This window comes from Melanotaenia boesemani, chromosome 3 (assembly GCF_017639745.1).
Source record: "Melanotaenia boesemani isolate fMelBoe1 chromosome 3, fMelBoe1.pri, whole genome shotgun sequence".
In the NCBI taxonomy this organism is placed as follows: Eukaryota; Metazoa; Chordata; class Actinopteri; order Atheriniformes; family Melanotaeniidae; genus Melanotaenia; species Melanotaenia boesemani.
This window is the reverse complement of record NC_055684.1, coordinates 26792972-26820879: the sequence shown is the minus strand read 5'-3', so window position 1 is coordinate 26820879 and position 27908 is coordinate 26792972. Positions and strand designations below refer to the sequence as shown.

The 27908-nt window shown below is 36.0% G+C and overlaps 1 protein-coding gene across 3 annotated transcripts; it reads left to right on the top strand.

The window, feature by feature from the left end:
* Window positions 1-92: 92 nt before the first annotated feature.
* Window positions 93-27438, top strand: slc38a3b (solute carrier family 38 member 3b). Of its 3 annotated transcripts, none has more exons than XM_041980174.1 (17): window positions 93-286; window positions 8553-8718; window positions 9047-9067; window positions 9231-9312; window positions 9433-9548; window positions 14064-14137; window positions 14640-14732; window positions 14983-15064; window positions 18423-18505; window positions 20684-20742; window positions 21093-21266; window positions 21433-21512; window positions 21602-21702; window positions 22342-22466; window positions 22545-22689; window positions 24636-24739; window positions 24862-27438. In XM_041980174.1, exons 2-17 carry the CDS (start codon window positions 8612-8614, stop codon window positions 24964-24966), a joined length of 1551 nt encoding a protein of 516 aa, XP_041836108.1. In that variant the 5' UTR covers window positions 93-286; window positions 8553-8611; the 3' UTR covers window positions 24967-27438. The 3 variants fall into 3 exon arrangements, with proteins under 3 accessions (XP_041836108.1, XP_041836109.1, XP_041836107.1); XM_041980173.1 differs by having other exon boundaries at window positions 94-286; window positions 8544-8718; XM_041980175.1 differs by lacking the exon at window positions 9047-9067 and having other exon boundaries at window positions 8544-8718.
* Window positions 27439-27908: the final 470 nt, after the last annotated feature.

The window sequence follows — 27908 nt, the reverse complement described above, 5'->3', positions numbered from 1 at the left end:
CCTCATGGAGTGAGCAGAGCAGCTCCTGGCGGCGGAGGGGGTGTTCAGGAGGCGGACCTAACTCAACCCCCCACAGTAAAGCTGAAGATCGCTTTACAATGCCGACCATTCCCTTAAGCACATTGTAGTTGCCTCGTTGGAGAGACACGGTGCGGGTGTGCGTAAAAATCCAAATAGGCAGATACTATCACTGAGAAAAGGAAAGAGCTTTACCCAAAAGGAGATTTTGAAATTATTTCCACTCAGCTGAGGAACAGAGCTGAAAACCTTGTGACAGCAGCCTTTGGTAAGACTGGACAAATCTGATGTTTTCATTATAAGACTAAAATTATCTAATTAGCTACTTATAGTATTGGATTCAACTGACTCATTTGTATTTATCCGTTTTAATTTGATAGTGAAAACTTGTAAAATTGCTTTTAAACACGTATGTTCTTTACAATCACACAGAGAGTTGTAGTAGGCTTGGTCAATGAAATTGGTTTTGGGGGGCAACGAGCTCGGCGCCTGAATGATCAAATGGTAACGAAGACATACGACTTTCTATCAGGGGTGAGCAATAAAGAGACAATAGTTAGATTGGTCCCCCTGCGGTGTTCGTCAGGTCCAGATGTCACACGACCATGTGCCTCAAGGAGTAAATAACATACTGGTGTCCATCTTTTGTTCGTGCGACTCGTGCTCCGCACGTAGAATGCGCCTGGAAATAAAACTTGACTTGGAACAGGTAAATTATATAAATATATATATAAATGTATCACCTGATAAGATATTAGCTGTGTATACGACAGATATTTCTTTGTTCAAGTTCCATGTGTGGGCTTGATCAAACTTCGACATGATATGACGCAAATTTCTTGGTACCCTACGTGAAATGCGTCCTCCAGATAACTGCCTCCACCTTTTTACGTGAAGGCAGTCAGCTCCTACCAGTCTTTCTGTATCCGACCCAAACTCGTATCAGTAATATTGTCAGTAGACACCTGAAACAACCAACAGCATCCATTTAAAGCACGCTGCCTTTGTTGTTGAGGGCTATGTGGAGGAAGAGCGCTTGTGTGGGAAGTTAATGGCACTATCGCTGTCTGCTGACATCATTACATGTGGTTTTATCTTTATTTTATGTCATAGACATTGTTATGATGGCTTTGAGAAGCGGAAAGCCTTTAATTTCCTTCGACATGTTCTCAAACAGTTCTTGAGTGTCTTTTTTATGCCTGATGTTCTGTGGTTTCTGTCACTGTCACGGCTGTGTGTGTGGTTAGTAACTATCGCACTATGTAAAACATTAATCACAGGATAGTATTTACCCTACCCTGTTTGTCCAATTTATTATGTTACCTTGTTTAATTAAATAATGCCATAGAATTATGTGGTGAATAACAGCCAGCAGAAATATGTACACATTTGAAAGTCTTTTGTTTTGGTAGTTGTTTACATAAAACAAGCAAATGAGGGCTGCATTCTGTGAACTGAAACAGGGATGATAATAACAGATAATATGTAATAATATAATGTATAATAACTTAACAGATATTTTATCAGCCAAATGATTTATCACCAGAGTTTATTTGGCTAGAAATGCTTAAGATTTTGTTCTGAAAGATCTCATATTGTTGCCTGTTTTTTAATATTTTTCTGTGGATATGTGGTACTTTATTCCCATTGTTGTGGAGCAATATGTAGAAACTTGGAATCGTTTGTATTCAAGCTATTTGATATCATAGATTCAGTTTACAAAAACTTTCTATTTCAAAATCTAAAACAAATCATGACATGGACTATGCTATAAGTCTACAATTAAATAACAGTCTTCTCTTGAGTTAATTTTTTATTTATTTTAATTTTTTCAAATGTTAAAATCTGATTTGTTGTAGCCTTTGACGGCTGTACAAATTGATGTTATAAATTCTGCATCCATAACTAATTTAGTACAAACTAAATTCAACCAAATTAGAAATTGAATTCAATGTGAAGCTTGCGAGTCACTACTCACTTGATTCTGGAAATCAGTTTGTTTTTTTTATTCTAGTTGTGGTCTTTATTTATATATTTATGAACAGCATATACTCAAGCATTAACTATATACGAAGAAATCTACAGCTAGATGTAGCTGTATATAGATTGGCAGTCCATAGACAATCTGTCTATCCAAGGTGGTGTTAGAAAGGGTGTATGTTTTTGAATTTGGTACCTATCTAAACACCCCTGTATGGTCTCTCATGCTGTGTTCATGAGAGCAGAGAATGGACAGATAAACGCAGCTGCAATCAGTGACCTCAACTCGTGCGGCGAGCAAAGTGTTAAAGCGCGTTGTAGTGGGAGTTGAACAGGTGCTCACTGTGTGGAAGCCAGTGTTTTATCCATGTAGAACTCAGCCAGCTGCTCTTCTGTCACACTGAATAGACCTGTGGATATCTGTATTTGAGTCAGCCCAAGTGTTAAGTGTCAGCCACTCCAGTGGTTATTATTATCTTTGTCATGGGGCTCATAATCTGTGTAGGTTGAACCTGGCTTTATCATGTGCTGTTGTCTATTTAAATTGAAGTCATGAGAAAGTCATTTTCATCTGTTGTTTGTGTATGAGTTTGTATGTATTTAGTCTGTGTTTTGTTAACGTTTTTATGAGATAGTATTGTACTGGTTTGATTCTGGCTTGTCTTGAACATGGAGCTGACAAAGGGCTCAAGTTTGAGCACTCTTCATCCTCAAAACATCTTCATGTTTTTATTATGTGTTATATCATTAGGTGATTATGTAAGTATTTCTACGTAGCACCTGTGTGTGTTTTTTTTTATCAGTAATGTGCATAGACTGGGTATGGATCCATATGCCATATGTAATGTAGGTTTTATGTCTGTCCTGCTGAATGTGGGTCATTTACAAGAAAAATTGGGAAGGAGAGTGATAGATGAACACAGACAAAACTTAAAAAGGTATTCTTTGTTGGCTGTAATTTCACCCATCACAGCAAGAGACCCTTCTGGAATACAAATAGGGATTTAGTCCATTTCAGCATTTCACTTGCAATCATTTTTAAAAATCTTCTTTTGGCATCATCTACTTCTTTCAAGCCTTTTACACTTTACTCTCTGTATTATTGGTATATTGTTGCTTGGTTACAGTACTGGCCATTACAGTTATGCTGTAGTTCGGAAGTCACACTTTACCACTGTCAATGCCTTTGGTTTCTTCTAAACAGGCCAACTGGCAATGAATTAATGTCACTTTGGTGATCTGCAGAACCAAGCAAATATAAATCTAAAAATCCCAAGTTTAAAAACTGGCACCTCATCACAGACCTGTGCTGTGAGCTTCCTGAGATTCATGCTTGTATAACTGCGGAATACCTCCTGCTGCTGTCTGCTGTTTTTGTCTGAAAAATGTCCTGTCACTTCAACAAGTACTCATACTTAATTAGAGTTAATTGACTTCTTATGTAACTAAGAAGAAAGAAGAATTTAGTAAACCAGTGCTGAATCAAATGTGGCCTCATGCATTTTGTCAAGGATACTTTTATGTGTCCCTTTTCATTTTATTATTTGATAAAGGGGATTAAATCTTATTTAAATACAACTATTGTAACACAGACAGCAGGAATCTGGACAGGATATAATTATCACCCAATACACCCAATCAGTGGTTTGTTGTTTTCAAGTGACTAAAAAATGAAGAGTGAAAACTCATTCTGATTTGGTTTTTAAAGTGATGCTGTCCAGTTGAAGAAAATATTCTCTGTTGATTCAGCTTAAAAAAAGTAAAAAAAAGTACAAAATCCATTCTGATTTGGCAACATTTTGGCAAAAAACAACTAGTAGTTATGCAAGTTTATTTAAATCTGTACAAAAGGAAGATGCATGCTCTTTGCACGCTCAGAAAAAAAATACTTTTTTTCTTAGATAAAGTTTATATTCCTCTTAGATCTTCTTGCCTCTACCCTCAGATCATTGACATCTGTACCTTTTATGGCTAACCAAACTTAAACTAATGGCCCATCAGATGTCTGCCAACTTGCAACATGATCAAGATGGGTTGCAAAAAAGTCCGGATCCCTATTTGTAGACATGCTGATGCTTAGATGGCTACGCAGGCTAAATATGAATCTACGTGATGACTTCGTTACCTACTAAGTTGTTAATTGCTTTATGCAAGTTTTGGCAGTCTAACTAGTCTTACATTTCCCACCAGTTTGCACATTACCGGGACTAAAAAAAAAAAAAACAGGATCATTGTCAGGCATCTTTGCAACTTATCAGTTAATTGATGGATGAGCTTGATATCCTCTACTAAATCCTTTCGTAAACACAGACTATACTGACTGCTTGTAAAATAACATATCGAAATATGTCTTGGCTCAGTGTCTGGACTCAAGTGAAGATGCTTAATTTTATGGCCCCTTCCCCCCTTTAATGATTCAGTATGTCTGCTGATGAGGCATGAGAGCATCATTCTCTACATCTTAGGTTGAAGTACTGTGTTGTTATAATTACATATACTGTTTAGTCCTCCTCTTTATTGCATATCACAGGCCGAATGTTACTTAGTGTAAACGCAAAGCCTAGTTTTGATGTTTGACTGCATTTTACAATATTAAACTTCACACAGCAGATCATAGCAAATGATAGAACAGATTAGACTTACAGAACAAGGGCCACAGTTTTGATGGTAGTATTAGTAAAAAAATGTGGCATTTCAGTTTGATTTTAATATTAACATTTAAATTAAATTTAGATGAACGACTGTCTTAAAGCATCTTAATATGTTTTATTATAATCTTAGTTGCAGATGGCCTAAAGGCAAACAATTTCTTGTATTTGATAAATTCAGCTCTGTCCTGTAGACAAATTATCTCCTCACGGTCGAGTGAGCTTCAGGTGCTGGCTGATAACATAGGACATGAGCATGTGCTCCTCTGTCCCCAGAAACCACGTGGCGTGGGATGAGCTGGTGCTGCCAGGCGCTCTTGGCTGAACCTCGTGCATTTCCTCATCTACATGAGGACATTTTTTGTCTAATTATGTCCAAGAGTAGCTGGCAAATGAGTTAGAAGAATGAAATATATATATATATATATATATATATATATATGCTAAACATGGCCTTAACCTAAATTTCTTGGAAACTGGTGTCTTTATGAATGATTTGTTTGCTTGTAGTTGGTGTGTGTATAAAAGGTCAGTGAGTTTCTGGGCCCCTGACAAACCTTTGCATCTTTCACCCAGTGCTGCACTGATGTTTCTGGATTCTGAGTCATGGAGAAAGGAAAAGAATTGCCAATGGATCTGCAGAAGAAGATAACTGAACTATATAAAACAGGAAAGGGATATAAAAAGATGACCAAAGAATTGTGAATGTCACTCAGCTGTGTTCAAAGTCTAAAAGTGTAAAATAAGGGATTCTGATGAAATTAAACCACGGTCAGGTAGACCAACAAAAATCTCAGCCACAACTGCCTGGAAAAATTGTTCAGGATGCAAAGAAAAACCCACAAATAACTTCAGTTGAAATACAGGACTCTGAAAAAAAAGTGGTGTGTCTTTTTTAAGATGAACAATAAGGAGGCACGTGAAGAAAAATGGGCTGCATGGTCAAATCCCCAGAAGAAAGCCATTACTACACAAATACCACAAAATATCCCTTTTAGTGTACGTCAAACAGCACAGAGACTAGCCTCAAAACTTCTGGAGCAGTCATTTGGAGTAATGAAACCAAAACCTAACTTTTTTGGCTACCCTAAAGGTACACCATTCCTACTGTGAAACAGAGGTGCTGATGTTTTGGGGATGTGTGAAGGCACAGGAAACTTGGTCAAAACTGATGGCAAGAAAATACTAGAGGAAAAATTGCACCCATTAGCCTGGAAGCTGTGCATTGGACGTACTTGGATGTTCCAGCATGACAACAATCAAAAACATAAGGCCAAGTCGACCTGTCATTGGCTACAGCAGAATAAAGTGAAGGTTTTGGAGTGGCCATCTCAGTCTCCTGACCTCAGTATCATTGAGTCACTCTGGTGAGATCTCAAATGTGCAGTTCATGCAAATCTTCCACAAATTTACAGGAACTGGAACTTTTTGCCAAGAAGAATGGGCACCATTACCATCTCAGAAACTAAAGCGCCTCATCCACAACGACCACAAAAGATTTCAAGCTGATGTTAAAGAGGCAATACATGTCATTAAGAACTGATCAGGTCATTATGATTTAAAAAGAGTAAATAGTTGTTTGATAATTAATGGCTTCACCACCAGCTTCACCTTCACCAACCACTAAACATTCGTGAAAGAACAGTTTTTGTGTTATCATTCATATTCTCTGAAAAATAGCCAAAAAATAACAAATTCTGCCAGGATGTGTAAAGTTATGAGCATCACTGTATACATGTACACACTGCCAGTCAAAACTTTATTATGGGAATGTGGGAATGGCTTTTGGCTGGTACTATATATATGAGCACAGACGTTACCAAAGAAGACATGCATTTAGAGTTGCATTACAACAAAACAGTGATGTGGAAAAGTATCATTCAGTAGCCTCAGTAGTAAGCCTCATGCTGTATTTACTGTAAATTTACTGATCCCATGCTTTACTGATGTTCATGAACAGAAACAGTAATTGTGTTTTCCTCGGAGCTGAGTGACCCATTTTAAAGTTTGTGTTATTTTTCTTAATTGTGGTTGTTGAGTTTCTTTCTTAAACAAGCAATCACTTGCACACAAAATGTGACTCACTTTTAAGATGGCACATTCACCCATTTTACCTTTTAAGCTATTTCTGGAATTATTCACTATCAAAATCTGATGTCGAAACAGGGAGAGTTGACATTTGGGGCTTTTCTGTTTGAGGCAATGTTAAAAAATACGTGCTGTCTACAAATAAAATTACAAATGTTTTAGATAAGGTCATGGAAAGGTAAAAATCCAGATTCAGATTTTGACCTTTTTTTTCATTGGGAGAAATTTTTCATGCTTTTAAAAGCACTTGTACCCAGTTATTATATCAAGTATCAAGCAGAGTTATTTTATTTGATCTCTCTCAGGTTTCTCCTCTAGCTGCCGTAATATGGTGTCAGTATAACACGCTTTGATTGTACAGTATGAATAGCAGTAACTGATCTTCAGGCTGAGAGGACAATGAGAACACAGTACACTGGTCACAGTGGAAGCTGCTAACAAAACACCATTGTCCAACTGAGTTCACCCTGTGAAATTGTAAGGAATATTCATTACAGTCACCGGGACCATGGGAGGCTACTGAAAGTAATTTTTAGTTTTAGAGTTAATTTTAAAGATCTTTCGTTTGTCTATTTTTTACTTTTTTTTATTTATTTTTTTGTACCTCAGAGAATATTTTTGTGTTAGGGCTATATCTCTTTTCTTGAACTGATTAATTTCAACTTTTGTTTCTGCGAATGAAATCTCACTTGGGCCTATGAGTGTAAATGTGGTTACTGTGTGAACCCCACATTCAGCACCAGAAAGTGATTTTAAAAACGTACAATTATGGTATTATAGTAATAACTGTTTTGCAAGGACTTTTTTGAGCACTTTTAGGCACATTGTTGTAAGTGGTTTATGTTTTTGTGGTATTGCATTATTCTTTAATTTATTATAGACCACTGAGCCATTGTGTGGGATTTCAGCAGTGGTACACAGAAGAGCAAACAAAACTAAGAAAACCTCAAACAGACTTTAACCTTTGACTCTCTGGTTTGTGCCGTTCAATACTGAATCATGAAACTGTCACACTTACCAGTACTTCATGCCAGATAATTATATTTGCAGTCTGACAGCATCATCGATGTTAGTTTGTACTGCAAAAGTTTCAGGAAAGAATGAATGAGCGAATGACATCACCTGACCTGATGTCTGATGTCACTGTGCAGATGTCACTGTGCAGATCTTATTTATTGCTGCATGATTGCAATACAGACAAACACTTAGTTGACAAATTTATAAAGTCCAGAATTTATTGTAGAATTTGTTGGAAAATGTCATACAAATGCTAAGAATAATTGTGATGCAACATTAACACTACAGTTAGATTTAAATTTCTACTTTTTTCAGTTTGTAAAGTCATCAGTTTGGCAAAAAAAAGATGATCTTGATATGCAATGGAGCAACAATACTGCAAAAAACACAACAAATGTAACTTTTAAGCTCTTGTAAGTAAAACAGTGACCTGCCAGAAAAAAAAAAAAAAAAAAAAAATAGACGTGATTTTCCAGTCCCGCAAAACACTATCAAGATGAAATCAACCACATTTCTGAAAAGTACATATTCTGAGGTATTTATTGGGGTTTTAATATGAGGTATGTTGCAATAAAAGTCATGTACTGTGTGTACTTGACGCACTATATCCAGAGGACATACCTGTATGATGAAATCTATTTGACCATGATGAAATGGGCAAAAAATAAATAAAAAAAGGGAGACAATTGTCTTTAAGAAGCAGACAAAACACACTTTCAATACCATCAAACTTGAACATCTGACACAAACCAGTCATTTCTGACTCAGGTCCTTTTATCTCTTTGTTTTCAGATATTCAAGATTTGAACTCACTCCATCATAAAACACACACAGGCAGAAGGAAATCTGCTAAATCTTGGATGATGGAGCCTTCACAGTCAGAGTTGAACATATTATCCAATGGAAAAACTCATGACCTCGGCGATGACATAGGCATACCAATGAAGACAATGCTAGAGGAGGATCAGTAAGTACAATGCAACAGTCCCACACACAGATGAATGGTTGTCTCCTTTTTAACACAGCATGTAGCCACAAATTTTCTCACTTTGTCCCTTTTGTCTTTCTGTTGTTATACTGATGTGAAAACCACATCCTCGTTGTTCACAGAACCAATATTCTTGTTAATGTGCAAGCATCAATGCAAAAGCTTAAGATTTCCCAATTAATAGGAATAGAATAACGGATGTGGTGAGCAACATACAGTATGACTTACTTCCTGCAAAATGTCTGTATCTTAAAATGCATGTTTGCCTTGTTTTTGTGCTCGCCTCCACTGGTGGACCCTTATACAGAAATGGCACTCAAACAATCAGGTATGTTTGTAGAACTTTGTGTGTAGGGTTTATAATTACAGATTTGATTTTACATAATCAACAAATCAAAGATCTGATTTACTGCTTTCAACAGCAGATGTATCCACACTTTTTAGAAGTGGATAGAAAGATCATTGTTAAGACCCAATATTTTGGCCCCTAGGTTTGATGACCCTGATGGAGGACTGGAGAGCGAGGAGTTTTTGCCCAGTGCTGATGGAAAGAAACCCATACGCTTCACAGATGTAAGTGATAAAGCAATCATTTTTCTACATAAATAGTTATGTTTTTTTTTTTTTTTTGCAATTTATTGCATGGACTTGTTCTGTTATAGTTTTTTTTGTTTTTTTCGAACTTTTTTACAGTTTGAAGGAAAAACCTCTTTTGGCATGTCAGTTTTCAACCTGGGCAATGCTATTATGGGCAGTGGAATCCTTGGTTTGGCTTATGCCATGGCCAACACTGGCATTCTCCTCTTCTGGTGAGTAAATTATTTCATGCTTTATATGAAGCTTTCATAAGATATAAGCACATAATTTCCAAGACGCTGATAGTTGCTTGTGCTGGACAGTGCCTTGAAATTACTATTAGACATTTTAGTAAGAATGCTTATCTACTTTGTTGTTAAGAGTTAAGGGCCGTCCACACCATCAACAGTCACAGTGTCTAAAAGATGGTTGTAAATGTTGTTCTAGTTCAAGTCGGTGGGAAAGTCAACACCATAAAAATAAGGAGAACAAAAGTGACAAATAATTTTGTTGGGATCACTTTCTGGGCTTGTATCACATTATTTTTTAATTTTATTTTCTAAACATCATTAATTAATTAATTAATATTCTTGTCAGTGGGAGTAGATAAAAACCAAGTTACATATTCAGATAATACCCTGTCTTTTGTTTCTGACTGTCTTTTATACTTTAGATATAGCCTGCCACTTATTAGATGTTCCGTAACATAATATTAGGCAAAAAAAAAAGCAATAAACACAAACTTGTCAAATTACATGTCTTTGATGGTGATGGAGTGTCTGAAGTTTAAAGTCTTTTCTGTACTGAGTTCCTTTTCTCGAAGATTGACAAGATCAAACTGATTTAGACTTAATATTTTGCCCTTAAAAGAAAGATAGATAATGCTCATTTCCATGTAACTTTTCAATATTCAATAAAAAAAGTATATAAAACAAGGCTTATATAACACATATTCTAACTCAGCTTTCCTTTGTAAAATTTTATGAACCCACACTCTTCCAGTTTGCTTTTTCTACATGTAACACAACAGTGGCAGGTCATCAAAATCAAATTTGGGGCCTGGAACCAGCTGGAGTGGGCAGCATGTATGCTTGGTGTGGACAGTTTGTTCAATGAGAAGATTGATACAACCCTTGTTTTCTCTGTAGCGCCAACTTGTAAGAATAGCTTAGTATATTGACGGGATCTGAAGTAGAAGGAAACAAACTTTTTTCTAATGGCATCTATAAAGCTCACTGAGATTCCTTAGCTTTGATGTTATGATTATTTTGGCAGGAGAGCAGCTATTATTCTTGAGAACATTTAAAATTGTTTTACACTTGAGTTTTTGCACAGTTTAAACAAATGAAGACATGTTCAAAAGTAAAATGATGGTGGATTTGCAGAAGTTGTTTCACTTGGCTCCTAATTCTGAGACTGAATTAGCCTAGCCAAGCTAGCGTAAGCTAGGCTAAACCAACTAAATTACTGCTTGCCTCAGATTGATACAAAACAGACTGATACAGAAAAGACTAGCATTGTGTGAGAATGGTATTAATCCTCTCATTTACTTCTTAGCAAGGAAATATTTAGAAGAAAAAAGATTGTAAAGAAATCTTAAAATATTTAGGGTATTTTTGCAGACATTGAGCTTTGCTCCTTCTAATGTTTAGTTGAATGAACTTAAAGGTGGGGTAAGCTCCCGACAAACTAGGCAAAATCAGCCCTGAGACTAATGATTTTCATGAGGGATTACTGAAGAAGGGAAACTTTTGGAGTAGACATCTTTGGTGGTGTGATTACATAAAGGCTTGATTTACAACCTGTCGTGACATATTACACCATACACAGAACACATTGATATGCCTCCTATTCTATTCATACTCACTTTTCCCAAGCTCTTATCCCTGCTCTAGGTGCCACATATAGGTCCTAGAAAGGCCACATCTCAGAATAACCAAACCCCCCGGATGCATACGAGCCATCTGGATTGGTCTTTTACTTTCCCCTGCCTTGTGTAGACTGCTGCTGTCAGACCTTGACCCTGGTTGCCTTGGTCATGTTGTCTGTGTTTATGTAGCAGGATAGGAATAGAGAATGTCATCACAGTCAGCCTCATCAGTGAAAGAAAGCTAAACTTTTCAATGCTAGAGCTCCTACAAAGTACCTCTTTTAATGAAGGAGGGTATAGAACATCTCATGAAATCTATTATGGCTGCTTAGCCTGTGTAAGTATAATTGTATACTTTGGACAGGATCAATATCATGCTGCAAAAAAAAGTAATTGGTAAACTATGGACCAATAATGCATATAAGATTTACAAATGAGTAGATAAGTTATTATTGATTTCAGTGATTTAGGAGAAACAGTCGTCAGCTAGATGAAAGAAAAAGAAACTTCAACATTGTTCCACATCACTTAACACTCTTTGGGGTTGCATCTTCCATTGTCTTCCATAGATGGCACCATTTTCTTACGTTTCTTCAATATATTTTTATTAATTTGATTTAATTTTTTAGAAAATATAACAGCAAACAAAGAAACAAAACAAAGCAACAACAACGAAAACGAGCAAAAAAACAACACCAAAACCAACATCTGAAACTATAATGCAAAACACAACATTTGGCTCACTTATACATTGATACAAAACCAAGAAATTAAAAGCATGGTTAAGCTAGGGGAAAGAGAGAGAAAAAAAACAAATAAAAATAAAAAACAAAACAAGAGTGACTATAAAAATTCTCTTGTAGGAACGGATGACATATTCAGACCAATGTGGGACTGAAAAAGCTCCCGTGTTCTATAGGACACAAGATCTTTAGAGTTCAACAAACATGTTAGGTAATCCAAAGACACATACTTAAGAATTGTCCTGTGCTATTGAGTTATAGATGGAGCCTTTTCTGTTATCCAGTTAATGAATATACATTTTCTTGTGCAGAATGTTGTTTATATTTATAAGCAACAGTCTTAGTTGGTATACCAAGCAACATATATTGTGGGTTATTCTAAAGATTAACAGCTATATTATTATTTATTTCCTACCCAACAAAATTCCAAAACCTCTGTATTTTCCAACATAACAGTGAGTCAAACTGGCCATCTCGGTTTACCACTTGAGGCAAAGTAGTGAAAGTCTTGTGTCAAACTTATGATACTGAGATGGGGATATGTGGGCTCTGTGTAAGATCTTTAGTTGCATAACTTCTATTTTATTACGAACACTGAATGGCTTTTCCAAGCTGTGTCCCACAGATCGACTGTAATGTCTAGATCAAGTTCCCTTTGCCATTTTTGTTTTAAATGACTAGTACATGCAGTCTCGTGTTTTTTTCTAAGACCTTATAATGCAAGCTTATTGACTTGTCCCTTTGCATTTTAAAAAGCAAACTTTCTATGTTTGAATAACTCTGAGTCACTAGTAAAGTAGTGTCCTTCCTGATGAAATCCCTTATTTGTAAATATGTAAAAAAAAATAAATAAATAAATTTAATATTTTATATTGTATTTTTCTGTCAACTGACAAAAATAGTTTGGGCCCTCAAAAAAAAATCATTGAGACTAAAGATGCCCTTGGCATCCCAGCTCCGAAAGATAATATCAGTTAGAGGGAAATCAGGATTATCACATATGGATGTGAAGATAGAGGTGACCCGAGACCTCTCATCAAGTCTCCTTATGGCTCGCCATAGTTTAATAGTATTTGACATAATAGGATTTTGACAAGAAAATTTCAGATTGATTTTTTTTTTAACAAATAGTAAAGTTATTAATGGGATCTTTGACATGGAAATATCAATATCTAACCACAATTAAGTGCAATCCTTGTGAATCTAGTCAATGCAGGTGAACACTAGGTTTATATGTTTTAAAATTTGGGAGGTCAAGCAAAATGTCTCAGCATCTTCATTTTGATTTTTAAGCCAAAAGAAAAGTGGCAGTCAAGTTTCTAATGGCCCTAAGTTAAAGGTAATGGTGCCCTAACACGAACAGAAAGAGATAATTAATAAGAATTAAGAAGTCATGATGACCATAGTAATACTAATTAGTTCTAGAAAATCCTGTACATTTTGAAGAAACAACAGAAGGAGGGATATCTAACTACAACAGGGGTAACTTAATAGAATTTCATCAAATGAGCCAATGTAATTTAGAGCAATATATCATTTTTCTAAGTAATGACCAAGTGTAACACTTTTGCCTTTTTGTTTCAATAGCGTTGTGTAAATTGGTAATCTGCTTGTAGGCCATATTGATGTACTAACATGGAAGTTCTATAAAGTTCTCAAAATGTCAAGACCACTGTAGCTGTTCTTATGCTTGCAGAGTCAGTCCCTCTGCAAGCTGGCCAGATATGCTGAGAACTCTGTGCCTTTGTAGGAGGACCTGGACAACCCTGGTCACAAAAAGAAAAAATGGCTATGGGAAACAGCACGTGTACGACTACTGACCACTATCAATGGAGTTTAGTTTTTTTAGTTTGGAGTATTTTATAAGTCTTTAGGGATGTGTTTTCTTGTTTCATCCTTATTGTTTGTGTCAGCTGTTCACATTGGATCAGCTTTAAAATATCAAACACTAAGCAAACTAAGCACCCAAACATCTTACACTAAATCATGTTTGATAAGAATGAAAATGTGTGTACTTCAAAATACTTGCTGTAGTAATATGGACAGAATATAACATGTAAAATTCATGAATAAGGGTGTATATAAATAATTTTTACATGCAGCTTTATGACTTTCACTTGTGTTCTGTGTTACAGGTTTCTTCTGACTGCTGTTGCAGCCTTATCGTGTTACTCCATTCATCTAATGCTCAAATCCTCTGGCATTGTGGGTAAGTCTTATATCATGTATGTACTTTTTCGTAATAAAATAGTACAGATGCCATTTATTAGTTACTTAAATTATGTACATTATTAAGAGGGTAAATGTTTGGCCATCCATGGATATTGGTGAAAAAGTTTAATTTAAACCAACCACATTATTTATTGTAATTTTAAAAGGTAGTTTAACTAAGGGCGCTGTAATGAAACTGAAACTTAAAACAAGCGCTCCAACAGCAAGCTATATAATTGTTGTTTTGTTTTTGAAGGATTACATTTCCAGCCAGCATAACTTTCTAAGGCTTTAAAATAGATTGTATGGAAAAATGTAAGAATTTTTTAAATGATGAAATCTGATATGTGGCAATTTTTTACCATTAAAACTTACATTAAAACTGTCAAAGTGACTAATAGGATTTTATTTATCTATTTCTTTGATGCATTTTATTGAATTGTTTAGACAGACACCTCAATAAATACAGCTGAATCTTTTTGTTTGTAATCTACTTACAGGAATTCGCGCTTATGAACAGCTGGGGTACAGGGCCTTTGGCACTCCTGGAAAAATGGCTGCTGGCATTGCAATCACCCTGCAGAACATTGGAGGTGAGGAGCCACAATGACTTTGTGATTCATGTGTTTACAAATATATAGAACTCAAATACCTGTAACAATAACACAAATTCTACACCACTAGATAGATAGAAAGCTGTAGCTGTTGCTCTGTCACATACATTAACATAGTGTGATAACTGTTAACATGACGTTGCTTTGCTTCTGTCTTTTTGGTTAATAAGTTCCTCTCAGGTAGGCTTGTCCTCTCATTTTACATTTCTTCTGTCTTATCTTGTTCCAGCTATGTCCAGTTACCTGTACATTGTTAAATCAGAGTTACCGCTGGTCATCCAGGCTTTTTTGAAGACAGATTCTAACTCTGAGTGAGTACTGTCATTTGTTTGCTATACAATATCAACAATACTGTGCTAGTGCCAGTGAAAGGCATGTGACCCCTGCTTGTCATTGACCCATTATACTGTATGTGGAGCGAATATTTCACTTTGCACCCTTTTTTGATTCAGTCAGCATGGGGGGGTGTGATAAGAATGGATGCTTAGAATTGGTTGAGCAACTGAAGGACCATGACTGGGTATGTGTTAGTTACAGATATACACACAATACAAACCCTCACCGCTGTCAGCATGTGGAGGCAAAGCTTCACGTGAGAGTCATGCCGCAGACACTCTGCATAGAGGCCATAGAGGACTGAAGTGGATTCCAGCTGCCTTTTCTAATCTAAAAACAAACGTGCTCAGAATGGTCTGCAGCGACAACAAACATCCAAGATTCAAATTTGTCATTTTAACATTTCTTTCTATGTTAAGTGAGCAAATAGTTAACAAAAAAAAAAACAAAAAACAAAAGCTGGATTAACTCCAGATGTCAAATCAGTTGTGCAATGAAATAAAATTCTTTAGATTAGACAATTTTAGATAATAATTTGTGCCTCCATAAGAACTAAGAACCATGCATGGTAAAATGGTTGTTCATGTCTTGGGGATAGTGTCATCTCACCATGACAAAACTGTGAATACATTTAGTAGCTAGTACCAAATAAGAGTAAAATAGCATGGTTGCTCCAGACATCTTAGTCGCTCAAGATTTCTGAACCCATTATTGGCATTCATATGTTGTATTTCCTTATTTTATGTCATCCTTTATGCTCCCTAGCTCCTAACACACACACACACACACACACACACACACACACACACACACACACACACACACACACACACACACACACACACACACAATACAATACAATAGTATATTTGAGTCTTTGTGTGTGTAGTACAGTTCATGGCTCATATAAATATGTATATTGTCGTTATTGGATACGAATATACTGACATTCAGGGTATGGGAATATATTATACATTCTTGTAACTTCACTGTGTAAAATGTTGCCACTGAAATGTTTAATTGTTCTTAATAGATAAAATTATTTTTAATGGGTATTTGAAGTCTTAAATCCAGACTTCATGGGCTAACCGGTGGTGTGGTGGTTAGCACTGTTGCCTCACATCAAGATGTTACCTGTGGTTATCATTTACTGCTGATTCACTTTGGCCTGGGATAAACTATATTTAGATTCTTATCCATTGCACTGTTGCATCGGATCAGTTCTAAACTTGGAGTCATAAAGAACTATCTTCAGCGACAAGAAGGAATTTTGCAACAGATGGTGTGTCCGCCTTAGAATACTTGACTCCTTGAATTCGTCTACAGTTACATGAAGAGGCAGGAGTAGCTGAGCCAGCCTAAATCCACAGAAAGAATTGCAAATTTTCCATACTTCTTGGATCAACCTACCTGCCAAGTACCTTGGTGACCTCACTACAATTGAAAATGATTTATTTAGACTCCTCTGTCGGTCTCTCGTCCACACAGACAAACACTCAAATGACAGCAGCAGGTGGTGTAAAGTGGTGGTGCCAAATTCCGAGGCTGAGCATAAGGACAGGTCAGCTCAGGGCCAGCTCTCACTGTCCGTTTCCACTAGACGCTCCCATCGTTATCCAAATCCGTGGCGTCAAAAGAACTGAGTGGAATGAGGGGGGTGTGTGGTGGGGTTATGGCTTTATTTATGGCCAGCGACTTTTGAAACAGACAGCAATGACGTACAGTAGATGGACAAACAAGTTGTTGCTTAAGTTGAAGAAGTTTATAGTGGTACTTGGCAATGCACATACGAATTATTTGATATTTGGGAGGATTTTGAAACAGTTTTAGGTTTGCTGTGAAGTTTATCACACATGGAGTGGCTGAAATTCAATTTTACAGTTTTACTGAAATCAAACTGCAGGGACTGAGAGGTAATAACACTAGAACTATGCGCTAAAACCCAATAAAACACTGAGTTTAACTAAAGGAAACTACAGAGAAAGTCTCAGGTGGTTTGTCACTGAGTTAGTTCACATGCTTGTAGTCATGTGCTTCATTCTAATACGAACTACTTGTAGTACACTCACTGCTAGTCTGCGCTCATAAATCTTTAAGACTTGCAATTTACAGATGAACATTACGTACAACTTGGAGCTGCCCTCAAAAACTTGACTTTGAGTTGAATTCTTAACTTTGTCAAGTGACTAACTTGTGATAACCTGGAATGACCTACTGACCAAAAGACCAAATAAGACATAACTAGGTATTTGTGCGACTTCCCTTGCTTTCAAGAGACTCCTCCAAACACACACATATGCTGCTTGTCTCATAGATCAGCATGTGCTGCAGCCTACAGAGCAGCAGCAGACAGCTGATCCCTATAGCTGTGTTTTATTCAGGGTCAAGAATAACAGGCTTAGCAACTTAAAAAGGGGGCTTTGGGGCACAAAGACCTCCTTGTAAATGGGATTTAGGAGACAGTAGTCCTTAATGGGTTGACAGTAATTTCTGTAAGGTTTTTGTTGCTGGTGAAGCTGCTTGTTTGAGATTTACTTTTATTGCCCGGCTCATATGCGACACACAAGCTACTGAATCACACGCCATTTGTGGCTAGAACCAATAATGCCTAGAGTGATGGAAGAAGAGGAAAAAGAAATGTCTACTATCAGCCTCTTACAAAATAGGGCTTCTGTATCAACTCAATGAAAAACACCAGCTTGTAAGAGGCTCAGCCAAGAACCTCATACTGTATCCTAATGCTAACACACCCACACGTGTTAACAATACACATAAACGCCTCATGTGATGTTGGAGATATGAGGGGGGCATGTTTTATGAGGGGTGTTCACAGGATGTTTGTTTTTAAAAAGGACATGTGGTTCCCACATATAGCCCATGATGATACAGCAGCACGCAAGGGAAAGGAGACAGTATATATGTGTCCATGAACAAGGTGAGGAACACATGTCAGCGCAAATACATTGAAAGGACTATTTTAGTGCTGTTTTGCTGCCTTCGTTGTGTCTCCTTTTCTGAAACTGAACTGCCGCATAAATCATTGGTTATGTAACAGTCTATTCCAGTACTTCTGTTGAGAGCAACATAAGAAGACATTTTTCCAAAGCTTTGAAGCCAATATTCCCATCAGGTTACTGTTGGTCAGACATCTGAACCTGTGGATTATTTACAACCTTGCTTCATTTAAACATAGTCTTCTTAGGCTACTCATTTTTTATAAACAAAAGATATGAACTGGTTTTTCTGCTACTTACAATTTCCACTCTTTTTGTTACTGCCTTCTGTCTGTTAAGCTCACAAAGTAAACTAGATTTTTTTTTCTTCCCCAAATAGTGTGTGGTACTTGAATGGAAACTACCTGGTCATCTTGGTTTCTGCCAGTGTCATCCTGCCCCTTGCTTTAATGAAACAACTCGGTGAGTAACAAATGAAACTACACCTATTTAACTAAATGAGAGAGTATTAGTTTAAGATACAATTGGTTTTTTGTAACCGATGAGAATGAGGCTTATAACCTATATTCAAGGTGAAAGCACAAAACCTGAGATAAGATACAAGGAAAAATAAATAAAAGTTGCTTCCAAATTCTAACCCACTGTGTTGGCTGAATTTGAATTGAGCCATTCAGTGCATGCCTCTTCATTCGAGAGCAGTCCAGCTCCTCTTATGTCAATGCTGATGAAACATGGTAGGCGCCAATCTTATTTCTGGAAGTGTACATTCTACTGTACTACTGTTTGATCAGCGTGAAAAAAGATAAGCGCCAGGCTGATAAGAATTCAGACTGGTGGGTTGCTCACACCCCACTTCAACTTTTATTGTCTCATTATCTCATGCTACCACCACTGTAGGCTACTGCATCATTTTACATTGTTTATTTATTTATATGTTGTTTTTTTTTATATATAGAAATAAGTGTTTTACCTTAAAAATAAACTCTGACATGAACTTCTATTAGTTCAAGCTTTTTTTTTATATTTGTTTTATGTGACATTTATGTGACTGTTTTCCCAGATAATAAAGATCTTACTTTACAGTATTAAAAAAGCATGTCAATCCCTATTAAAATGACTGTCTAAACTGACATGTATTTGTGGACAGTTTGATACTAGAAGTGTTTGCACTTTTGTCTTCTGAATTAAGAGTTTCACTTCCCAAAGAGCAGAGATTTAAACTGAACAAGCTACAGTGGCAAACTAAGCAGAGGTCTAAAATTCAGAGCCAGATCTAAAAACAAAGCGCCAATGCCATTCATTTGATATACAAATGATATGCAAAAGATGCTGTCATTGTTAATGATTTATTGATTCAGATCACTATTGACTGTACCAACTAATTTACAGACCAGTAGCCTGCTGCCCAGTAAGAACAAGGTTCTCCTCATGGTGAGCTGTGTGCTCCAGTGCAGTGTTGTTCTTGTGGTTTGTAACTCTGTGCTGTACACTAAATGAGGAAAAAAAGAGGCATTTTAACACCTCAGATTTCTCTCTGAAAAATATTTTAATTGTAAATATATCCAAAATCACATTAACAGTGAAGAGCAGCAGTTTGGCAATACCTTGAAAGTGAATGAAAGTTAAATATGTTGGTAAAAAATTGGCCAAGTTACTCTATAGTATTTGATAAACAGTAATATAAAACTAAAATTTCTAATACATTAGCTAGTCTCTGCTTTAGTTCACAATAGATTCATAATCTTAGGGTTCAAACATGGAAGGCTGAATCCTTCTAATGTTTCCTCCTGACCTAAATTTATGGTTTGCATAGATTGATTAGGCTTTGTACAAACACAGTAGTCATGCACCTGATGCCATCTAAATTGTGCACTTATGTTTGTCTGGACTACGGGCAGAGCAACTAAGGTGTGCAGGGCACAATAGAAATCTAGAAATCCAGAATTTCAAATGTGGGGGAAAAAAAGCACATGTTCTTCTAGAGCCTTATCGGATTATTTTTTTAATTTCTTTTATTCCCCATTATAAGTTAGTCAAAACCAAGTCCTTTAACTTCTGCAGCTCTATAAAGCATCTTTTCTTTTTCACAAAAGTTTTTTTTCCTTACACCCTCTTAGAAGTTTCTAATCTTCCAGCTCAGTTAATTTGACATTGTTTTGTTTCTTCTATGCAGTTCCTTTTTTTTTTTTTGTAGAAAAACATTGTTTATATGTGAATCTTGTTAATCCAGAAAGTTTTTTGACATCACGTCAGCTTATGTAATGACATTCTGATGGAGCAGTTAGGTTAATATCAAGCAATTAGTGCGTTCTTATCCCGCCACTGGTGGTGAAAGCAGCAGGTGTCCATAATTTTCCCTGAGTTAATCGCACCCTCAAGGCCGGCACAATCTGTTCATTATCACAGTGTAAACATGTTTTTTTTTCCTTCTTTTTTTTTTAGGGTGCTGTGAGGTCATTATGTGGGATGTGTTTTTTTTCCTCTTTTTTTCCTAAACAGAAAGTGTGAAATGTTGATCCATCTAGAAACTTTAAGGGTTTCTTGTGTTGCTAATACAGCTAATAGGTGTTACATTAAACACATGCTGTAAGTTCAGTTTAACAGCTGTTAATTTGACTGTCTCGGTCTTTTTATTTTCAGGTTACCTTGGTTACACCAGTGGATTTTCACTCAGCTGCATGGTGTTCTTTCTCACCGCAGTAAGCTGTTCGAGCTCACACAGTGGCAGATCATCACAGTTACTCTTCATGCAGTCTCATTTTTTTCTGGCACATAGGCCCATGTTGCCCACTTTCCCACCCTTGTCTCTTTCCCACCCTGGTCCCTATTTTCAGTGTGTTTGATAAGATGAAGAGGTACTTTAAGGCAAATTAATTAGAAGCTGAGTCACCCTGATCTGGTTTGGAGTGCTTTTTTGAGCTTGTTATCAATGGATTGTTTACTGATTTACATTTGTTTACTGACTGATACGTCCTTTCATCCTTAAGCTGTTTCTCAGATTGTACTGCTTCTTTTTAAAAAACCCTTCTTTCACATCTGTGTGTTGCAGGTTATCTTCAAGAAGTTTCAGATTCCTTGCCCCTTTGAGGAGTTCTCGGCCAACAACACTGCTACACACCTCAGTCTGAATGTTTCAAGCCATGTGCATGAGCACAGCAACGATGTGGTTCATGGGGATGATGACTACCACTGCACCCCACGCATGTTGACCATCAACTCACAGGCAGGCAGCTATGGCAAAGAGCAGTTCGTTTATCTGGTTCTGCATTGTTTTTGAACGCTGAGGTCTTTTGATGTACTTGCTAAACTGAGTTCACACACACTTTTTTGGAAAGGCTGTACAGCACAGCTAATAATAGAAAGTCATGTGTTTATGTACTTCCTCACAGACAGCATACACAATCCCCATCTTGGCTTTTGCTTTTGTTTGCCACCCTGAAGTCCTGCCCATCTACACTGAGTTGCGCAAGTGAGTCATTTCTTTAAAACCCTACAATGTTTGATAACATGTCAGTGCAGAATGTGGCATTCACATAACTTTCAAATTTCTGATTTCAGTCCAACACAGAAGAAGATGCAAAAGGTGTCCAACCTCTCCATCCTTGTCATGTACACTATGTACTTTCTGGCAGCTCTCTTTGGCTACCTGACCTTTTACGGTGAGAGCAGCTGTCCCTGACGTTCTAATGCTGTTTTTCTTCAGTAGCTGTGAATAAATGCAAAAGTTGTTGCCCAAACCAGATAGACAGAAAAAGATTCAAAGTGAGGTTAAAGGATTGCTGCTACAGCTTTGATTTGGTGGAATAAAGAGACTCTTGAAGAGAGGAAACGGCAACAAAAAGCCTTTCAAAGGGGACTCTGATATTTAATGTTCTTTATTTTCTCATTTAGTCATATTGCAAATTAATTGGATCTTTTTACATAGTTTCAAGAAAAAATATATTTTGTCTATAAGTTAAATAATTTGGCAAAAGTAGAGTATTGATGAGATATTTAAAATTCACACTAAACACGCACATAACAAAACACATGAAAAGCATGTTTTATTCCATGGTAAAGGGTTTTCTAGAACCCAACTTCTTCCAAATGACTTAATTATTAGCTTGTGTCAATTTTTTTTTTTTCTGTTCCAAAAAGAAATAATAGAATATGCAGTGTTTGCATTGTTACATGAAGTGGAAGCACCCTCTTGTGGTGACCGTCTGCTATGAAATACTTCCAGTCCAGTATTATAAGGTCGTGTAACTTGGTGATATTGACATAGATTCATGAACTGGTTCCTTTTGATGTTCCCGTAGACAACGTGGAGACTGAACTGCTGCACACTTACAGCCGCATTGATCCATATGACACTTTGATCCTGTGTGTGCGTGTGGCCGTCCTCACTGCTGTCACCCTCACCGTCCCCATTGTGTTGTTCCCAGTAAGTAAACCTGTATTTTTGTGTTTTTTTTTTTTAAATACACAAACACAATTTCATGAATGAAATTTGTATCTGCAGGTGCGTAGAGCCATTCTGCAGATGTTATTTGCCAGCAAGTCTTTCAACTGGATACGCCACATTGCCATTGCATTGATTCTGCTCACCTTGATCAACATGCTGGTGATATTTGCTCCTAACATTCTGGGCATCTTTGGCATCATTGGTTAGTACATCACTGAATTTCACATCAGTAATATTGCAGTAACTGTGACCTGCAGGGGTGTTTGAGTAGAGGCTGCAATACCTTGAATCTCTTTTTGCTATAGTAAGGACTGTACAAGAAAAATCATCACCCTGACAAAGATAAAGGTTGGAACAAAAGAAAAGTTTTGTCATAGTCAAAATTATATAAATATAATTATATAAAACTTTTCATTTTTCTTGACTTTAGGTTTGTTATAATGCATATTTCTTATCTCAATTTACAGGCTGAACTTTCCTATTTCACACTAGTTTTTTTTATGATGTTTCAAGCTATCACAATGCTGACACACACACACACACAAATCTTGAAAAACAAAAAATAAATCACGTCACCAGTGCAAGTTTTTCTCATGGACAAACTGGCAGCTTGGGTCAATATTATCGTCACACTTTGTACTACGAGTGAAGGCCGTGTTTTGTGTGTCAGAGGTGAAAGTTGAAAAGCCTAATTTAACAGACCACCAAGAACATCTTCAAAGCAACAGATTATACTTTGGCAAACATACATGTGTCACATCCATGTACAGAAACAGAGAAAAGAGATGTTGCAATATACAGAGCTGCATTCAGCAGCAGTTTACTGTCATCTGTGAATGTATGTGTTAAAGTTTAATTGACAAACACAGATTATACAAAAATTTGATGAAAACTAGATTTGGTAAATCTAAACCACTGTAGGTTTGATGTATAAGAAGCATTGTTGTGTTTCATTTGCCTCACTTTCTATCCCCATAAAATTTATATGACCTGTACTGAAGTAAAGGTCACTTCAACTTCTTCTAAAACGTGCTGACTTCCAGATAGGGCAAAAAAACAAAAAAAAAAAAAAAACAAAAAAACAAAAAACAAAACAAGCGAAAGCTGACTGTGGCATTTGTACATTGATTATGAGTAAATCTAAAACAAATCTGCCTCCAAAAAAAGTTAAGACCGTGTGTAAAAAACAAAAATATGTGCAATGTTTCAAGAAGGGTGCAGAGTTAGGATATCGAACTTAGTGACCTTTTGTTTTTAAGAAAAATATGACAAGTTCAACTTGAACGGCAGCTGTAACATGAGGCAGATGGTCCTTCTTCCTTTTAGCCAAGAGGACAGAGCATTATCATCATCCTCATGTCCAAAATTAATTTTACATTTGACTTTTATAAGGTCACATTTTTTATTATTTAAACATTAGGAAATCTTAAATTAACTCAGGTTCAGAAATGCCATTATTATTTACTTTTCTTTCCCACCTTTTTAATATTAATTGAGTCATATTGAAAATAACCAAAATGTTGTCTTTGTGCAAAAATGAATGAGCCAACAGAGGCATCTTTTTGTGAAAATTCAGGTTTTTACGCATACTTTTTAAGAAAGTCAAACAATTTGTCAGTGCTGGTTAACTCACAAATATTAGTTTTTTATTCTTTATCAAATTTGACATCTCTTAGATTAGTGCAGAAGTGTTGCTTTACTAACGTCTTTCTTCTTCTAAAACCAGAATAAATGAATACATAATGATTGTTGATCTGACCGCATGTGAAATTTAAATTACATGGGATTGTGGCTTTATCATGTAGATCTTCTCATTTAATTACTGGTTATGATGGGAGAACTAAATTTAGATTCCTTCAGTAGAAAGATTAAAAAAAGAGAGAGATAAAAAATTGTTTTGACAAAAAGCTGATCGTGTCAGTCATAAAGGTCTCAGATCAAACTACAGTTTAGTGCATTCCACATTTTGACAGCTATGCATGATGAATCAGGATGTTTCTTGGAAGATGCTAGATGCATGCCTATATCAATTTATATATTTATCAGTATATAAAAACAGAAAAGCAATGAAAAAGACATGATGCAAGTCTTTATTTGTTTCATTAATTCATCAGTGTGTTCCTGATCAGTTCCTCCTCTTCCTTCCAGGTGCCACGTCAGCTCCCTGCCTCATTTTCATCTTCCCTGCCGTCTTTTACATTCGCATCGTTCCCAAAGAGGACGAACCCCTGAACTCCCTTCCCAAGATACTGGTGAGGCATTAAAGAAGAGGCCTTCAGACATTTGTTATACTGACACATGTCATAATAATTATATAATAATTTCATAATAATTAAACCTCTGGTCTGTTTTTTCCCCTCCCTTTCATTCTTAGGCCTTTTGTTTTGCTGCTTTGGGAGTGTCCTTCATGGTGATGAGTCTGAGCTTCATAATTATGGACTGGACAACAGGGGGTGGCCTCGCTGTAGGAGGCCACTAGATGCTGCTTCAGTGTGTATGTATGTGTGTGTGTGTTTTTTTAATGAATGGGAGTATATGGTATGGTCAGTGTAAATGGAGCAATATCACCTCAGTGGAACACACTACAGGTCTGCTCAGCTCAGAGCTGGGTGTTGTCACAGTATAAAATACACAGTATTAATGTAGAAATGGATAGGAATCAATTAGATTGATCAATTTAGATAAAAATTTTTTACTGTAAATTAACATAAATCTTTTTTAAAAATCCCCCAAAACGAAGATTTTACTATTAAATTTAATACAGAGAAAATGAAATGCATTTTATCTCAATAATCATACACGGACAACGTCTTTTGGTGCACCTATGATGGTGAAATGTTTTTTTTTTTCTGTTGCTTCAGCTTTATTTACACACAAATTGCTGCAGCTGGTACTATACAAATAAAAACAGTAAAGGCATCAACTGCTTGAATTATCCTCCATGAGATGCACAAAAGAGAACAGTCAGATGAAGTCCATTAAAATCAGCAGGATTCTGCTGTTTGTCTTCTTTTAGTTTAAATCTAAGAAGCGCTTCACAGGCTTAGAGTGCAAGGAGATATTTTTATGTGTCTGAAAGCTTTTGCTCCATATGCATTAAAACCCTGGTGCCTTTTAGCATTTAGAATGGCACACATAGAATTAATGAAATGTATATTTATTTAGCTAACTACTTTATCTGTTTTGCATTTTAAATAGGTGTTATTTAACTACTGTACATGATCATATGACAAAAGAAACTTGTTTGATTTCAGTTTATTTCTTTTCATAGTTTATAGATGATTAAATATGTTACTCATTAATACTATTTAGGGTACTTTCTTGATAAAATGATTTAAGGATTTGATGCCTCACCCTGTATAAAAACTTGATCAAAATTATACCAAACTGTGATCTTGAAAATTAAGCAATGCAAATTCTGTCTATTCTCAAAGTTGAAAGGAATAGTAACTTATTTTTATTAATGTTGGTTCCTTAATAAGAAGATTAATGTCTAAACGTTAGTGTATACAATTATGAGATTGATGGCACTGGAAACGGTGGGAAACAGCCAACCAGGCTTATCAACATGCACATCCTAAGCTTATGCTTTTGCATACATTGTCATGCCTTCAGTCTTTTTCCTAAACTAAACCAACTGCCAACTTCACAAAGATTATTATTACAAGGCGTTTTCCTAAATAAAAATAATAATAAAGTATTTTTGACTGGCATTTGTACATGTCCAGGTTTTTATTTCACTTTATAGGCAAACCAGAGCAATATACATATGTCAAAGCAAGAAAACTAATTTATTGTGCATGGCTGGTAAAACTTTGTTGGCTCACATAATTCTTTGGCAAGGGACAGATAACGTGATGATGTGTCACACCTTTGGGATTCAGCCTTAGTCTGTTTACGTTACTGGTTTGAAGTGTTTTGATCCGTCTTGTTATCTGTTTAGATCTTCAGTTAATATTTTGCATGATGTGTATCTCCACTTTTCTCTGCAAGAAACTGCACATTAACTGCTTTTGGTTCCAGCACTGTTGTGTATAAATGTTATTGCAATACTGTACCTTTGGCATCCTACAGTGAAATGTTTTTAATTATCAGTTTGTGTTGTGTTAATATGAAGACCTTCTTCAAACAAATGGTTTAGGCATATGTGTTATGATGTTACGGTGTTATGACAAGTTAATCTAGGCATGTGGACAGATACCTCTAAAACGTTTAATTCTTCAGGGGGATTTTCCAACCCATAATAGCACAGTTTTTAATGTTATATTTAATTATACGACAATATAAACCAAAAATTCACAGCAAGATCACAGCAATCTTGGGTAGGAAACACCTGCATAAAACATGGTTCTATATTGTATGACCCCACTTTTGTGGAAACTGAAATGTATCATGACTGCTGGGCTTTCTTTATTTAGCATTGTGAATCTTGACAGAGATGTTTTTTTTTTTTGTTTGTTTGTTTTTTTTTTTTTTTGTTTTTTGTCTTTTGTCTGGAAAAATAATGAGAAAAAGCAGAAGGAAAGTTTAGTTGAAGTACCATGCTCTGTCCTTTGCTTTTCCACATGGATATGCTGAGATTTAAACACAGATTTAGCATTGTCATGTTCAGTTTAACATTTTTTTTTTTTTTTTTTTTTAAAGATCCTGCCAAAAATAACAACTGACTACCTACTGCTTTAAAATAGATTCCACAGTTTCACTGCTGGTCATATCGTAAACAAATCTGCGTGATATTTTTTCATAGATGCTCAAGACATTAGTCTATGGAAATAACAAAACTATAAATTAATATAAAAGTCTATGGATTTTGGTGAATAAGAAGGAACTTTATATAAATAATGTATATAAATGTAAACCTTTTATATTTGTGATGCATATTTACAGTAGCTTGTAAAGTGTAAATAGCTGGGACAGTTTTAGTTTGGCAAATAAAATGATTTTAGATGTTTTTAGATTGTCTTTGTCTTCATTTCCCTTTTAACTGAAAGTGAATTCTTTGTAAGTAATACACATTTATGGTTATGTTTTCTAAACACAAATGGGCTGTTATATCTAATAAGACTCATCTTTTTAAACTCTATTGTCATCATGGTTCCTCACTGTTTACACAGTCATGTCCACACTGGTGAAGTCTTTGGTATAAGACATCAGAAGTAATTTACATTTTTGCTAACAGTCACTAGTATATTGTGTAGTTTTATATTTATGCATTTCTAATACTATAATGTAAAGTTTCCACCACAATCTAACAGCGGTATTTAACTAATTTAGCACCTCAGAGGACAATTTCAGCTTTCACATGGAACATATCTAATCAGTGAAAAGCTGATTTTCTTTTCTACATGTGCTGGGTAAATTTAACATGATGCAAACAATAAAAAGAAAAAAAACATTTTACATTAAATAGACAAGTTTTCT